Below are 17,731 nucleotides of genomic sequence, written 5' to 3' on the forward strand. Positions count from 1 at the left end.
CTCTGCAGGGCCCTGCAGATTGTTGCTCAGACATTAATTATACAAAATGTATTATTCTTCAGAAACTGATTAAATGGATATCTCTCACAATTCCATGTGGTCAGACTTCTCGTCCAGGTGGGGTATAATCAAACGTAACCTACTTCACGCCACTGCCACCAGCAAAAAGGCGTTTGATAAGAAAAGAAGACCTTCCCCATTACTTTCTCCTGGCGATAAGGTATGGCTATCTACGTGGAACCTTCGCCTGTTGGTTCCTTCTAGGAAATTCGCTCCCCGTTTCATTGGACCCTTCAAGATCTTGGAGGTTATTAATCCAGTAGCTTTCAGATTAAAGTTGCCTCCTACTTTAAGGATTCCCAACGTGTTTCACATTTCCCTCCTCAAGCCACTGGTCATTAATAAATTTTCCTCTTCCAAGAGACCTCCTGCCGCTGTCTCTACGCAAGATCATGAATTCGAGGTCAAGGAAATTCTAAATTCTCGCATTTCCAGAGGTTCTCTACAATTCTTGGTTGATTGGAAAGGCTACGGACCAGAGGAGCGTTCATGGATTCCGGCACGTGATCTACATGCTCCAGTACTGTTAAGAAAATTCCATGCCAAATTCCCTCAGAAACCTTATAGGCTGTCCGGTGGCCATCCCTAATAGGGGGGGGGGTACTGTCACGGCGCTTACCTGTGTCAGCGCCGCTCCTTCGTTCTGTACTGCCGCACTTCCGGGTAGGTCCCGGCGGTAGGTCAGCTGATCTGGGCGGGGAATTCAAACTCCTACTTCAGGACTGCTCTGACACACTGCAGGTGTCAGAGCAACGTGTTACCTGTATCTGGCTGCACTTCCTGTGCTTTGACTTCCCTGGTGTTCTCCTTTGTGACTGTTGATCTCTGTGTACCGAACCAGCGCTCCTTCAGACCATTCTACTGCCTAACCCCTGGTACTGCATAACGGACAGATCTCTGTGTAACGAACCAGCTATCCTCCAGACCATTCAACTGCCTAACCCCTGGTACTGCATAACGGACAGATCTCTGTGTACCGAACCAGCTATCCTCCAGACCATTCTACTGCCTAACCCCTGGTACTGCATAACGGACAGATCTCTGTGTACCAAACCAGCTATTCTCCAGACCATTCTTCTGCCTTATCCCTGGTACTGCATTAACGGACGGATCTCTGTGTACCGAACCGGCTATTCTGGACTACGCTTCTGCTCCTGGGGCTGTACCGTGGATTGACTCCTGCATTCCACCAGTCTCTACTCCAGACTACTACCTTCTGAATATACGGTTAGTGACTTCAGTTATCTATTCTTCTGTGGATCTGACCGTGCCGCTACATGTCCATCTCATAGAACTCTCTCCTTACGTCAGTAGGCTAACCTGGGGGCCGTGACCTGCGGTTCTCCGGCAGCAAAACCCACCCTGCCTTGCGGTGGTTCTTGGAGAAGACCGGGAGGGCCGTTAGACTCCGCGCCCTAGGAAGGCCGGCGTAAATACTGACTAAGGTAACCTTGAAACCTAACACCAACCAAGACAGGATTCTAGCCTTGTAGAACAGGGTAAGATCTTGGTTGGCGGCAAGGTAGCCTTCGGTACATTTCGCCATGAGCGTTTTTGGCAACATGGTATCGACTTTCTAGGCAGTCCAGTTTGCTCAGTTTCATGCACGGCAGTCCCAGTTGGATCTTCTGCTACAATGCAACAAATACCATCTGAATCTGGCGGCCCAGGTATGTCACCTGTCTCCGCAGACCAGTTAGTTGCTGCTTTGGTGGTTATATAAACAGATTCTCGCCAGGGGACACAATTTATCAATTTTAAAATGGACTTTAATCTCGAAGGCTGGCATCCTTTGTGATTAGAGGCCTTCTGTCTTCATGCTCGGTTTCAGAGTTTTTGTACTCAAAAGGAATCCAAGCTTCCAATCAATGTCTTTGAACTGTGATCAGTCTTCATGCTCTTATAAGCGCACAACACTTGCTGCAGGGAAGGCCAGTGAAGATTCAGTCAGACCATGCCACATCAGTGGCATACCTCAATCATCAGTGCGGTACCAAAAGTCCCTTGGTCATGCAGAAATTGTTCCTTCATCCTAAGGTGTTTTGTCAGTTGGTGGAATGGTGGGGTCACCCGAATATTAACATGGTGGCATCTTGGATGAACCGCAAGGTTCTCCTCTTCTGCTCCCATGCAAGAGATCCTATGGCTGTTGCAGTAGACGCCATGTCTGTTCTTGGAGGTATTGCTTAGTGTACTGGTGGTCAGTGGTCTAATACACTTTGATGGCTGCATTGCTCACATAGTGCCTGTTCTAAAAGGAGAAACAATGGTTTATTCTATTAAAATAGGACTCCAAGAGCAGGGTGGCAAGTAAAAACAGCTGGCAGAAGCCCCCGGGAAATAGGTCCTGGTATACTGCTGGATCTTGTCATGTGTCTCTTTACTTACAGATGCCATTTATATGATGCCAGGAAGGGCTTTAACCATCCTTTAATTTTACCTTAATGTGCCTTCGTAAATGCTTTCAGTGAATTTGACTTTCTATGAAATAAATAGATTCAGGATTTTTACAAGAGCTCAACTAATTTTTTAATTTCTCCCAATTTAATGATTTGTGCATCAATCTGTCTACTGCCTCTAGAGGGGAATAAACTTGTTTTATACAACTGTTTTTAACACCTAGTTCTAAGAAGGAAAATCCAACCTTGACATTTGTGTTCTCCTTTCTTTCCTGACCTGTGTTTCATGCACTGCAGCAGATAATGGTCAGGAAACCAGCTATCAGAGTATTATATGGTTGTAGATCATACTTGCCAACTCTCCCGGAATGTCCGGGAGACTCCCGCATTTTGTGAGAGTCTCCCGGACTCCCGGGCGAGTGTGGCAATCTCCCGAATTCTGCCCACTTCACTAGGAAGTGCCCCACTTCCTAGTGAAGTGGGCAGAATTAGATCCCAAACGCCGCGATTCCCGGTGAATCGCGGCGTTTGGCCCCGCCCCCGCTGTCAAATGACGCAATTTGCGTCATGACGTCACAGGGGGCGGGGCCGAAATGACGCGATTTCGGCCACCCCGCCCCTTCACGCCCCCCTCCACTGGCTGGCTCCCGGAAGGGAGCTGAAGAAAGTAGGTAAGTATGTTGTAGATACTGTTGGGACCCAGATTTTTCATATTGGTCACTAAACATATGGATCTGTCTAATTTAGATACTTTTGATAAATTTGCATTCAGGTAGCAAATTCCAAATACAATATTGCAAATGTCATTTGCCAAAGACATGGGTTTAAGTAGAAGGTCCAGCTTACTATTACTTTAGGGAAAACGCCCTTAGTTATGTGTTTAATTTTAATCATGAGTGTGATGAGGCATAATTACTGTGTTTATTACAGGTATTTTGTTTACAATTTTTTTTTTTTTTTTACATGGGCCTTTGTGTACATATAAAGGTATATTATCCTTTATAAAGCGGTGACATATTATTCAGTGGTGTCCTTGAAAAGAATCATGACGTAAACAAATTACGTACAAATACATGAAACAAAGCTGGCCCTGCTAAATAGAGCTTCCAATGGAAGATGTATGGGAAAACCATGATGTGTAAGGTAGTGATCACCAAGTGTGGCTGCCAGTTATAAAGCAGCCTATCATGACTGGCAGCTACAGGGAGTATGCAAGATGGAGACATGAACCGATCACATTGGGTCGCAATTGACCCAATCTGACCAGTTCCTCCCAGCAGATGATATAGAATACTGCACCCAGTCAGACAATGCCATTATACACCACTATTATGTGCACTTTGCATATATGACATTTGTACTACAGGCGTCCATCTCCTTTTTTATTGAATTGGGACTATTTTCAAGTGTGTTGTCCTGCAATAGAAAGTTTTTAATTCACTCCTCTTAACGCTGTTTGCTGGAAGTCATCACTGAATAATATGTGAATTGTGTTTGCCAATGCCTCTTCATGGATTGTTTTTAATGTAGATTCCTACTTTGTTCTACAGTCACCCACTGAAGTCTTTATGATAACATCAACCTCTTTAGATGCTGATTACATTGTTTGTAACCTTGCTATATACATCACAACAAGGTATAGGCATGTAATTGTCCATTTTAAGCACGATAACACTCACTGCTGTGTCCTTTAATATGTTAACTGACTAACTTCACATTGATGAGTAGGTGGCTATATGAAATTTGATTCATATAAAGGTGTGTTTGACAACACCATCTAACCACATCAAGAATCTGACATTGCTTGTCTTTGGGGGGAAAATCATGCTGCTTTCACTATCTATATCTATGGCTTTCTGCATATCCCCTCTTATCATGACACTACCCTACGCTGCCCTCTTCTCACTAACATAATGGCAGATATAAACAGATCAACAATCAGATGTACTCTGCTGTCACATGATTTGCTGCATATTTTATGTACGTGGACTTCAAAACTACATCTCAGATAAGCAAGATATGAAAATCGAATAATATAATGTATGCAAACACATTAAAAATACTTGTTTCATACCATATCATACAGCATTATCTCAAATATCTTAAAGATCCACTATTTGACATTGAGATATGTTGAATGCTGTGTATTACTGAGCAGAATAACATCTATGAAATAACTGAATGGTTGACTGCAGCTGCTTGCTCTGTTAGGAGGGAGGAGTTTCCCTAAGCAAGTGTACAGTAAATGACAGTCTGATAGACTTGCTTTGATAGATATACAGGGGCAATTTGATCTGCATCTGATCCCATTAGGAACCTGACCTTATGAGATTGTAGGTACTTCAACTGTCTGTAATAGAGTATGTGAGTACTAAACTTGTCTTGCATTGTGTAATAGATTTTATATTATACTATATAGTCTTAAAAACATCTAAAATGGATTTCACATTACCATAGTTCCTACTGCCTGATTTTTTTTTTTTAAAAAAAGCCTTTCATTTTAATGAGTGTAGAGTTATTATAACTTAGAAACAAAACGAATATGTGCTGCTTATTTTGGGTTCCAGGTACATGTAAGGTTCCCATTCTCATTAATCCTAAAGATGCTACAAGAGTTAGAATTCTGGCAATATCCTTCCCTAAGCTTTTCAGTGGAAAATACTGTGACTACTGGGAAAACTGGGAGACATACAAGTTCCAGTTCAGTGGCTCTTTAAGTGATAACTGGAAAAGTTTTTGCTTTTTAAGGTAAAATTAATTATTTATAGTGCAGTGCAGACTGGAAGCTTGTTTTTCTGACCACCACATATGAGTGTTTAACATGTATGCTGTAACTGAAAATAGCTAATCCAAACTCATGACATCCAATATTCAACATTTTCATTTGATTGGGTATCATGCAAGCTTTGATCCATAGAACTACCTTTATAGAAGTCAACATCATGCCAAGATCCCGCCTCTCTTTGCCGATTTCAGAAATAAGATGTGTAAATACTGATGTAGCCAATAAGCACTAAAAGGTATAGACTTGACGTGTTCAGAAGTCTTTATTCCAACAGACACCGTAAGCAATGTTTCAGGACAGTGCCGTAACTAGCCATTTTAATTCCCTGGGTGAGACAGGGAACTGGCGCCCCCCATCTAAGTGGGAGTGTCAATTGTTGAGTGGGTGTGGTCAACCTACTGTGGGGGCGTGGCTGGTGCTTTACAAGTTCTAGACCGCACTGAAACCCCTCCCCATTCTTCTCGCTCTGGCTTTGTAAGGATCTTTATGTAATAAGCCTCCATAGAATCAAAGTACTTTAAATGCAGCTATCACATGCTAGCTGTATAAAAAAAAAAATGAATTGGTTATTGAAATAAAGCTCACTGAAACAAATTAAAGCATAACTGTAACGGTACCATCTGTATCACACTGCCCCATCATCACAATGTGCCCTCCATCACAGTTTCTCCTTTATCACACCGTGCCATGGAGCCATCTTTATCACATTGTGCCCCCTTATCACCATCACACGAAATTAATAATTATATAATATATATACACACACACACACACACACAAAATATAAAGAGCCTCCTAGTGTCCGCCATACAATACAGAGAGCATTCCTGTGACCGCCATACTATACAGAGAGCATTCCTGTGACCGCCATACTATACAGAGAGCATTCCTGTGACCTCCATACTATACAGAGAGCATTCCTGTGACCTCCATACTATACAGAGAGCATGCCTATGACCGCCACACAATACAGAGAGCATTCTTGTGACTTCGATACAGATAAATACCTCACCTGAAATTAATAGACCCCACCATTAAATTAAATTGACCCACCAGCACCCCACAAATAAAATAGTACCCATTAAATAATTAGCCCCCACCTAAACGTCACCATTAAATTAATAGCCTACCTCCCACCCATGTACTAAAACACCCAACCTCGCTACCCTCATATCACACATTATATTAATACATTCCCCCTTCCCTCACACATTATGGCAGCATACCCCCCCTTCCCTCATAAAGCATAGCAGCATCCCCCCTTCCATAATAGCAGCTTACATCCCCCCCTCCCTCCTTCCATAATGGCAGCTTACATCCCCCCCCCCTCCCTCCTTCCTTCCATAATGGCAGCTTACATCCCCTCCCTCCTTCCTTCCATAATGGCAGCTTACATCCCCCCCTCCCTTCTTCCATAATGGCAGCTTACATCCCCCCCCTCCTTCCATAATGGCAGCTTACATCCCCCCCCTTCCATAATGGCAGCTTACATCCCCCCCCCTTCCATAATGGCAGCTTACATCCCCCCCCCCCTTCCATAATGGCAGCTTACATCCTCCCTCCCTCCATAATAACAACACACACCCCCCTTCCCCTGCTTTGAAGCTTACCTTCTTTATTCCTGACCAGCCGTCGCTGCCTGGCTCCTCTCTGCTTCTCTGCTGCCTAGCAACGTCATGACATCAGATGCTGAGGCAGAGGGCAGAGTTCAGAAGGGGGTGGGGCCGGGTGCCGGCCGCCATTTTGGAATGCGCTGGGCGGCCGGCAGTCTGAATCTGAGGTCTGTTTAATTTTATTTTTTTTCCACTCCTCACACAGAGGCCGGTGCGGGCCCCTTGGAACTGCGCCCGGGGCAGCGGCACTGGCCGCACCGGCCTCGTTACGGCTCTGTTTCAGGATAGCCCTGCCCTTTCTAGCATCTGCTGTTAGCTTATAAATTGATTAAGCAACTTTTCTGTCTGTTTTGTTTGCTTGAGAGGCATGCGCTGGTCTCAGTAGCTGGTGGGGAGTGCTGGTGGTATACTGCCATTGGGAGGGTCTTAGGGTACCTCTTGGTAAGTTAGCTCTCCATTTAAAAACGCATACACGTATGACCCAAAAATAGGGACCACCTAACTTAGCATGTACAAGTAGAAATAGCAGCTTTGTTATTGGTTAACAGTGGTGTGCTGAGAAATTTTCTGTGTATTTGTTCCTTTCATAGATGGGAACATGTAAGTAGGTATTACAGATTTACACCATCCTGTCTGCTGCAATCTTCAAGCCCACCTGCTCTGTCAGACACAAAAGTCTAAGATTGCTTAATGAATCTGGGTTTAGGACAATTGTTAAATAGATCCCCTAACTTTAAGGGATATGGTGGACATAAATATGGTTTCATTTTATATCTTTTGAGTGAGAACAAATCGTAATGGAGGCAGCTGGGGGAATTATTTATATCTGCCACTTTCCCATAATGCATTGGAATGCCTATATGACATTCTTAACAGTAGCTACTGGTGCTGTGGTCTAAAACTGCTGTCTTAGCAATTCATAGGAAAAGTCTCATCATCATCATCATTTATATAGCGCCAGCAAATTCCATAGCATGTAATCAAATCAGATAAAAATGCGTTGGGTACGAATTCCCAGCGGTGGAAATGCTGACACTTATCATTTTCATATCGACAGAATAAATGTGCTGCCTACATGGTTAATATGAAGACATTGTCAAGTGTCCACAGTAGTAATGTCAACAGTTGACATTAAACAAGAAATGCTGCCTGGTCTGGCGGCTATACAGCTGCCCAATCTGCCGCCACAAAACACTTCTAAAAAAAAAAAAAAAAAAAAAAATCCAAACAATAATAAAGGTTAAAACTACCCCCACCTCCTCCCTTCCAAAACACCTAAAAACTTGTGCTGGCAGCAGCTGGCACACGAAGGGTTACAAAAAAAAAAAAAAAAAAAGTGTGCTTCACCCCACCCCACCCCAATCAGATTAAGCCTAATGGTGCCTGCCTAGTGCTGGTACTACAAAATCGGCTTGACAAAAATTGTAAGGGGCTCTTGATTTCGCTACAACCAGCACTAGGCTTAGCCAGCCAGGGCTGGTGGCTCTATAGCAAGGGAACCTGCAGTGTGGTGCCCCCCTGCCACAATCACAACCAGCCCCAGACTGGTCAGCATGGGCTGGATTCCCTAGGAAGTTGGGGTCTGCAAAAGAAGAAAAAAAAAAAAAAAATGTGGCCCGGTCCCTGGGGGTACTCATTCCCATGCTGAAAGCACTAGGGCTCTTACCACTCCCCTGGGCGGTGGATGAGGGGTAATAAAAATGATTTTATTAATAAAGACACCATTTTGAGTTGGTTCACTACAGGTCCCAGCACAACCAAGCTGCCATTAGCAGTTTGGGCATGCTGGTGCTTGTGCTACTACAAGCACCAGCATACCCATGGCAGTCAGGGCATGCTGGCAATTGGCGAACCACAAGTGCCAACATGTCCTTGCACCCAGGGCCCCCTGTGACCTGTAGTCTCCCAAAACAAAGTGTAAATAAATCACTCGCCTCGTTGTCACCATGAAACTTATTGACAAATAAACAACCCCAGTAATACCAGCACCTGTGTTCTTCATCTGTAAATGATTCAAATCCTGTAAGTGTTAATTATACAAATGCCATTATGTGGCGGTAGCTTCTTTATTTAGAAGCTGCCGCCACAAAATGAGAGAATGGCAGCTGCTAGGTCTACTTATAACCTTGGACTTTCCAACGCTGTTAGTGAGAAAGCCCCAGCTTATATAAAGAGTTAGCGGCTTTTCTAACATAACTAATAACAGCCAGAAGCTGGCAGGGTAAGCTGGGTCTTACTGGAGAGCCACAGGTTGCCTACACTTAGCCTCTCATTACTAACGACCATACAATGGTTCCAGAGCAGTTATTTTTCTACTTTATTTTTGGATAGCTCCTGGCTAAAGATATTTAGACAGAACTCCTTACACGTGGATGAACATTGTGCACTCCAGCGAGACATTTATACAGGCAACAGGATAATTCACCAAAGTGCCCAGGTTTGGGTAATTAAAATATCTGTGGACAAATTGGGACGTTTGATTCCTCTGTTATGGACGTTGTCTGCTAATTCATTTTGGACTTCTGCTCTGGGTTTCAAGTATAATATTGAAATAGAGGTAAATGTATCAATCGGTGGTCACTTAAAAACGACAATTTTATTAAAGTAAAAGCCTATCAGATTAATATAATTTCCATTAAACAAAAAAAAATGATGGCAAACACAGCAGAGAAAAGTAACCACCGATTGATACATTTACCCTAGTATACAATTGTCATGAATCAGGGTGTGGTTTTGGTTTATTTGAATTTGTTTTATAAATACATTGTAATACTTATGATGGTCAAGACAGTTTATTTATAGTATCAGGTCAATTCTGCCAAAATATTAATATATAAAATGAATTCTATTTCAACAGGATTCGTCAGTTTTCTTTAGAATTGAGTGAGTATTCGCAGGTCTGATTCCAAGTACTGGTCATTTTCTTGTATATAAGATTGGGTATTCAGCAGCAATCTGCTGGATGTCTCACTTGCACCTGAGAACTTATAGATGGATGTGATCGAACATTACAAAATCACTTTTTTTTAATAACAAAAAAGAACCTTTAGAAATATGGAAGAATGCTATAACCTTGATTACGCCAATTTGTTCTGTGCTTTACTCTCTTGCTTTGGGACATCTTATTGCTGCGAGTCTATGTTCTTGCACGTGGGAAAAATCAAGACTTGCCTAAGGTCACAGATAACAGACCAGCACTTGGAACATCAAGCTGTTACTGTACATTAAATTCCTAGCACAGAGCAAACAGGAACAAAAAAGCCATTAAAGTTTTTATGTGCTTATTATTAAAAGTAATAATTTGATTTGTAAACATTTTTATTTCCTTTTTCATCTCAATAAAAGTTGAAACTAATTTAGTAACTTATTCGCTTCCTCAAAGTTTAATTTTGTGTTATAAAAGTATGTTCTCCATTCTTCTTATTTTACAATCAAGACATCTATCGAAATATATGTGTATATTTTTTTGTGCCTAAATGCTGATTTTATACAATTATGCAACCAGAAATACAAGATGCAGTCTCATAAAATCCTATGTAAATGGTATATGATCTTCCGATTACAAAAAGGTTCCCCACCTCTTGCCTAGGGGTTAAATAGGGGTGGTTTGAACAGAATTGTTGCACTGGCTGTAAACATATTACTTCAGTGTCCACAAACTCAGCAAAACTTTGCGGAAACTGATGTCAAACGGTTTGTTTAATGTCGCAATTTTCTTTGTGCTAATAATCACAGATTGAAGCTTAACCTCTGGCCTGCGTAGCAGAGATAGGAGCCAAGACTCATCAGTATAATGTAAGCTCAGCAGCCCTAAAGGCAAACTTCTGCCAAAACTCTGATGGGAAACAGCTGCACTCATCTAAGTTTGCGTTATCCTCACCTCCTCTTCTTTTAGCCACTCTTATGAGCAATTTATATATGTGCCCTATGTGCTTCATAACAAATATACAATCTGTTCAATGAGGCCAATTTAAAACATTTGAGTATCTTAATAGATATAAGGGGAACGAAACACAAAACATGAAGTCAATTTTATTAAAACAGCAAGTAAGGAACATCTAATCATGAAATAAAAGGCAACTATGTCTGTATGTATACTGACTTGCATCAAACATAGAATCTCAGCGTTCGCTGGTTGAGATCGGACATGACAATGACCACTGTGTGAGGCCGGATAGATTGAAAGCAACAAAAAATCCATAACCAAAATATTATGCACTTATATATTTTCTGTCAGTAATGCCTTTTATGAGACCACCCTGGGTATTTCTCACATATCCATTTTTCCCAAGCCTCACAAGGCTATTGACTATTTCTTCTTAAATTATTGCAGTTTCCCCTTTATATTTCCATAACACTCTATATTGGTCCCTACTAGAGACTAGACTAGGGGCCTCATTAAGAGGTAGGTGGAAAGCTTACAAAAAAAGTACAATGCCCGGGGTCCAAGTGCCTGTATTTTTTTTGCATGCAAGGATAATGGCTGCTTTTGCAGATAGCAAACAAATAAGGACAGCTTTATTTTTACACAGAAATTAACACTGGACGGTCAGACACTTTCTTCTAAAAAAGATTTTTTTAAACTAAACTTAGGTTTAAACTTCAGTTCCTTCTTCCAATTATTACATTTACCGTTTGTGTATGCTGACTCTTTTTGTTTTTTTAAACAGAAGTTATTAATTCAAAAATACACAGATAAGAGGTTTTCTGTGGCAAACATTGCCGTAAACAATTTATACAATCATCCAAGTCAGTGACCTGTACCACAAGGCAGACTCTCCCAGATATATAATTTCAATTATAAGGAGTATAAATGAGTATTTGGTTGTATAATCCTATATCACACCCCCAATATTTTACTGTTGCAAACATATGCATATTCTTTCTTTACACGATTACAGTAGCTTAGAATTTCAATGGCCACAACACAGGTGTATTCTGGATGTAGTTCATATATACTGGGTCTCCTCCCCATCTTTTCAGGCCCTGTTTCTCCAGAAGAGGAACACCGCTGACGTAGTTGAGCAGGAACCACACAAAAATTGGGGATATGATGCTCAGGTACTGGAAACCACTCAACACTGATGAAGCTGAAAGGAACAGGCCGCTCCACTGCAGGATTTCTCCCAGGTAGTTTGGATGGCGACTGTATGCCCACAGACCGCTCTGAATAAAGGTACCCTACAGAAATTACACGGAGACAAACAACAAGTGTGATCTGTCTTGAACTGCAGATCAATACGCTCTACAAATGGTGGTGAAAGACAAGTGGTGCTGCGGTAATTCAGAAAAATATCACAATATGAAGGTAAAAAATAACTTCACGGGAAACTCAGAGATAATAAAAAGTTGTATATTCTACATTATTATATAGAGAGGTAGAATACTCTAAAACCGCCAATAAACTAGGTGGCAGCTGGGCCCAACAACTGGGTAGTCGGATCTCTGTCTGACTGCGCTATACTGTATATCGATGTGTGTCATCTGAGGAACAAAATCTGTTGCAGTTCCACAATGTAGAGATAATTATTAATAGTAAAACACAGTGGGGAAAAACTTGAGCATCTAGCCACTAAATATAGATAACTGCCTTAAAGTTCTGAAATATGAGATATATTTCAGTAGAAGAAAGTAGCGCAAGATGTGCAGAGTGAAAACCTGTTACCCGAGTATATAGGAGACAATAAAAGCACAAAGAGACATAGGGGTATATTTACTAAACTGCGGGATTGTAGAAGTGGAGATGTTACCTACAGCAACCAATCAGATTCTAGCTGTCATTTTGTAGAATGCACTAAATAAATGATAACTAGAATCTGATTGGTTGCTATAGGCAACATCTCCACTTTTTCAATCCCGCAGTTTAGTAAATCTAGCCCATAGAGTAATGTATTTAGTTTTCCTAATAGCACTCACTGCATTGTCAGGGTCATTTTTAAAATTCCACTTTTGCTGATCTGCAATCGCCTGTGTGAGGAATCCAATGGTCCATAATGTCCAGCCCAAGTAGTCAGACAGCCCCAACGGTTTGTTTCGTTTCTCAAAGTTTAATATTAAAGATGGCAGCAATGTTACAAATATCCAGATACCTGAGTGGAGCAAAGAAGACATTTGAAAGTCGCACACTTTGAAGTTAAATCAGTTCTATCTATTGTCGTTAGGTGGACGGTATACAAAGTGCTCCATGACTAGTGATGTCATGTGTTCCTAGTGATTTCATAGGCTGAATATTGGTTCAGCCTACAAAATGGCAGCCTCCAATGTGTGTATGTGACATCCACCTAAAAGATACAGCCCAGAATAATTATTGTGCCCATAGACTTGTACCCTATGAATATTTGTACATAAACTCTCCTGATGTTTTATATTTATTTACAGTGTATATTAAGTAGCTTTATCACTACTTACCTTGCACGGTCCAATATACAAAAAATGTCCCTGGATTATCTCGCACTTCATTAAATCGCCTGTCATGACCATCTCTGAGAATTCTTAGAAATAAATATGTGCCAAGCCTGAAACCAAAAACAAAGTCAGCATACATAATTCTTTCCAATACCAGTATAGTACCTATCTCTCAGTAAGCACTTACCGTACTCCCCATACTGTGATCAGCCCGGTCTGGATTTGCTGGCGCAAATACTTTGTTCCTGTCCATCTGAGGCTGAGTTGTGACAAAAGAATAAATGTCCCACTACCTATTTAAAAACATAATTTACCTAATGATCAACTGTGTATTCTGCAGCAGGAATAGCATTTTCAATTGCCATCACATTAAAAGACTACTAAACACTACAGTTTTATTTCAATTGAATATACTTATTAACACATATTTACATACCTATTCTCCTCTGGGTGGTGCAGCTCTTTCTACAAAAAATCCTTTACTGCCTCAGTAACATAGACAAAGGGCCTGATTCATTAAGGATCTTAACTTGAGAAACTTCTTATTTAAGTCTCCTGGACAAAACCATGTTACAATGCAAGGGGTGCAAATTAGTATTCTGTTTTGCACATAAGTTAAATACTGACTGTTTTTTCATGTAGCACACAAATATCAACTTTAAATTCCAGTGTACAAATAAGCTATCAAGTATTTGTACACTGAAATTTAAAGTTGATATTTGTGTGCTACATGAAAAAACAGTCAGTATTTAACTTATGTGCAAAGCAGAATGCTAATTTGCACCCCTTGCATTGTACCATGGTTTTGTCCAGGAGACTGAAATAAGAAGTTTCTCAAGTTAAGATCCTTAATGAATCAGGCCCAAAGTTATGTTTCAGCTAATGCGAGCAGTATGATCTATTGATATCCCCCTCCCTTATAATGACATGCAATGCCGGCTCTCTCCACTCATGACTGCAATGTGTACCATTTGTAAATAATATAAAAACTGATGCCAGTCTTTAACCAGCTCTCCGCCATATAACCCATTACTGTCTGGTTCCCCCTACCATCCAACCATCACCGGCCTTCTGCTTACCAGCAAATATAAGATTCTGGCATCTAATGTCCAAGCCTCCACATGTTGTACACAACCTGTGGGTCTCCAGCTGTTGTGGGTCCTCAGTCCCAAGTGCACATTTTTCTTATCATGCACTCACACCTATATTTAGCAAATGTGGGTCCCAAATTTGGTACAAATAGAAGAATCCAAAACCACACTCAATGAGAGGGAAGAGAAATTCTTCCTAATTAGTATTTTATTACACCTGACTAAGAGGTCCTGCCCCACAAATGTTGTGTTGGTATCTAATCCATTTTATAATAAACTACACTTTAGGGAGAATTTCTCGCCTATCTTAGTGTGTGTTGTTTTAGATTTTTCTATTTGTATTGACACTTAAGTTAGAGCATCCACAACAGTTGGAAAGCCGCAGGTTGTGTACATAAGCCACTTGGCCTGCTACTATCTGCAACTCCCTGCTCCACATATAAAATATTGTCCTCTAGTGTCTACTCATATCTTCTTCAGTTGAATATAGAAAACAAATCATAGAAGTGGCAATAGTTACAATTACTTTCACACCCTTGTGGACCCTTATGGAAGTTTTCAGCACCACAGGTGACAAAAATGTTAAACATGGAAGAGCCTAACTTTCTGCCTGACACTCACTGAAAAAAGTAGTTCATTGTTTTTTGACCCAGTGCCTGCTAAACGAGTGATCCTAGCTATCTATATTATTATTGGGAACCAATGTGCCCGTAAAGGATATGGTGAGTAATCACAGGTGGTACTATCACCCTATGGCATATCATTAATAATAATAATGACAGTTTTCACTTAACAGGACTTAATTGGCAATCTGTCACCCGGTACTGTATAGTTGCCAAATGTCCTTAATTTGCATGGAAATTTATAGTTTGAAAGATGTGTCCTTAGACATTATGGGGCATATTCAATTCCGATCCCGAACGAGCGTTACCGCGGAAAATGCGCACTACTGCCGGTAATACGGTACCGCAATAACGCAGATTTTCATACGCAGCCCTACGGGCTGCGAGCGAAAATCCACGTTATTGCGGTACCGCGAATAAGGTTTGCGGCCTGTTCCGACACGATCCCGTGGATCGGGATCGGAATTGAATATGCCCCTATGACAATGACCCGTTTTTTGAAAGTTGACCTAATGCAAATTTAAACTTCTGTTATTCTATATGTTGGCTGGCTGATAGCGACATGAGCAATTTTGTACTAATATACTCAGACTGGAGAGCGGGTGATGTGCTTAGTTGCACCTCTATATCAATAGTGTCCATGTAATTTAAATCAAAACTACATTGTGTTCTTTAAAAACCCAGATGAAATGTTCATTTTTAATGTAATGCTGGTCACACTACGTCCAATACTGACAAATTCGACATCTAGAAATTCAGCACTTAGTGCGGATACTGAAAAAAGCGTCCAGAAAGAAAAGTGGTACTGGGAATTTACTACTCTTTGACGTGCGTTTTCATTAGCACTACAAGACCCTAAAGCCACACAAGTGTGTACCTGGCCTTAGATTCCAAATGGGTTTACTTTACTCTGTTAAGAGAAGCTATGGGTAATTGTTGTTATTTTTTAACACTATTCTGATATTTTCTAGATTTTAGTGTTAAAAATAAGGCTTACGTCTTCAGCTTATCTGGTTTTAAAGGAATAGTAAATATGTGATATTTACACTTACCGTTTCCTTCCCCTATTGCAAAGTTTACTGGACAGATGGACAAAGTCATATTAAGATACTTTAAAAGGCAATTCTAATTAAATTTATTCATTTTGAAAGACCTATCTATTGTTAAAAATAACAGTACACCAACTAAAACACAATTCAGTAATGCTTTTTATTGGAGCAATAGACATTTGCTGATGCCATTCATGCATTCTCATCTTGTTTTACCAAAGTTATTTTGATATCAGAACAGCAACACTACAGCTTCTATTAAATATAAAAAATAGCAAACCCATTTATGCCTAGACTACTAAAAAAACAAAATGAAACAACCCATATTAATAAAAATGTAACTACGTTTTGCAAATAAAGTTTACTAAATATATCGTTGTATGTAACCAACATTATACAAAACGAGTTCACCCACTTTAAACAAGTAAACAACATCTTAATGCGCATGCGCACTTTACTTTACGTAACTGCAGAAATCCGCCCTCGGTTGCCAAGTTACAGAATTGCATTCATCACGTGACCGTAGCTTCATCAGCCTCTTCTGCAGGGGTTAAGGAACCGCTCCGTTGTAAATATAAAACAATAAATGGAGCGCACGGTGTTCTTTTAAAGAAGCGCATTATTATAGAGCGCGAGTTTGATAAACTACAACGGCGTTTATTGAAAAGTCCGCCAGCGTATCGCTTGCCCTTAGTAAACATGGCAGCAGACATGATTCAAGGAGCGGGATATAACATGTGGGTCTATCATATAGTCATATTTATTAAGAAAATGTATGTCCCTCTTACCTGCTAGGTCATAGAACTTTTCAGTTTGGAGCAGTGCTGCTGCCACCCACAGAATCCATTGGATTGCTAGGCTGAGAGCCAGAGATAGAGACAGGACTTGGAGCATGGCTGGAAGAGAGCAGCACATATGTTTGGAGCCGCCCTTCTCTGTCCAATCACATCTCCCCTTATTTGCACTTTAAGGCTGTCACAGTACATACGATTAAACTGTACGAGGTTTAGCTTAATTTGTTATTCTAGCTTAACTTGTTATTCGTGCTCCAGGTTCTTATTAAAAATCTTTTTTTTATTTATTTAAGATTAAATCAAGTTTAATAATTGATTTTATAGTGGACATTCACAAAGGGGATTTGCCAGGCCCAACAAGGGTTTGGACGTAAAATCAGGTGGCAAAGTGGGTACACAAGACTTTTTGTTACCAAGTTCAGTAAATAGTTGGCGTCGTTCAAGTGTTAATCTAGTTTGTAGATTTTCACAGCCAAATTGACGGCCCAAACTGTGGTTGGTTACATAAAGTGCACTATGTAGCCAGGCCCATGAAAGTTTTATCTGAAACAGTTTAGCCCATGAAAAATTACAGCAACTTATTCAAAGTAATAAAAATGATTTGCTTTGCCACCTGATCTGATGGTGAGAGCCTCGTGGGACCCCCTGTGTGGATTTCTGCTGACACTTATAATCCAAAATATTTTAGTATTTCAAAAACTATAGCTATTATGCTCATGTTGCCACTAGTTATTCTTGTTTACTTAGGTTAAATACTAGTGCAGTGTTGGCTAACCTGTGACACGCCAGGTGTTTGTGAAACTACAAGTCCCAGCTTACCCTTCCAGCAATAAGCTGCTATAGATTGGCAAAGCATGCTGGGACTTGTAGTTTTACATAGAGATGGTCACTGACCCCCGTGTTTTGGTTTTG

General features: G+C 40.7%; 1 protein-coding gene across 1 annotated transcript; it reads right to left on the reverse strand.

Moving 5' to 3' along the window:
• Positions 1-11,297: 11,297 nt before the first annotated feature.
• Positions 11,298-16,967, reverse strand: LOC142140117 (uncharacterized). The gene is made up of 5 exons (XM_075197974.1): positions 16,814-16,967; positions 13,450-13,555; positions 13,266-13,372; positions 12,774-12,946; positions 11,298-12,038 (listed from the first exon to the last, which is right to left on the reverse strand). Exons 1-5 carry the CDS (start codon positions 16,938-16,940, stop codon positions 11,763-11,765), a joined length of 789 nt encoding a protein of 262 aa, XP_075054075.1. The 5' UTR covers positions 16,941-16,967; the 3' UTR covers positions 11,298-11,762.
• Positions 16,968-17,731: the final 764 nt, after the last annotated feature.

This window comes from Mixophyes fleayi, chromosome 2 (assembly GCF_038048845.1).
Source record: "Mixophyes fleayi isolate aMixFle1 chromosome 2, aMixFle1.hap1, whole genome shotgun sequence".
NCBI lineage: Eukaryota > Metazoa > Chordata > Amphibia > Anura > Limnodynastidae > Mixophyes > Mixophyes fleayi.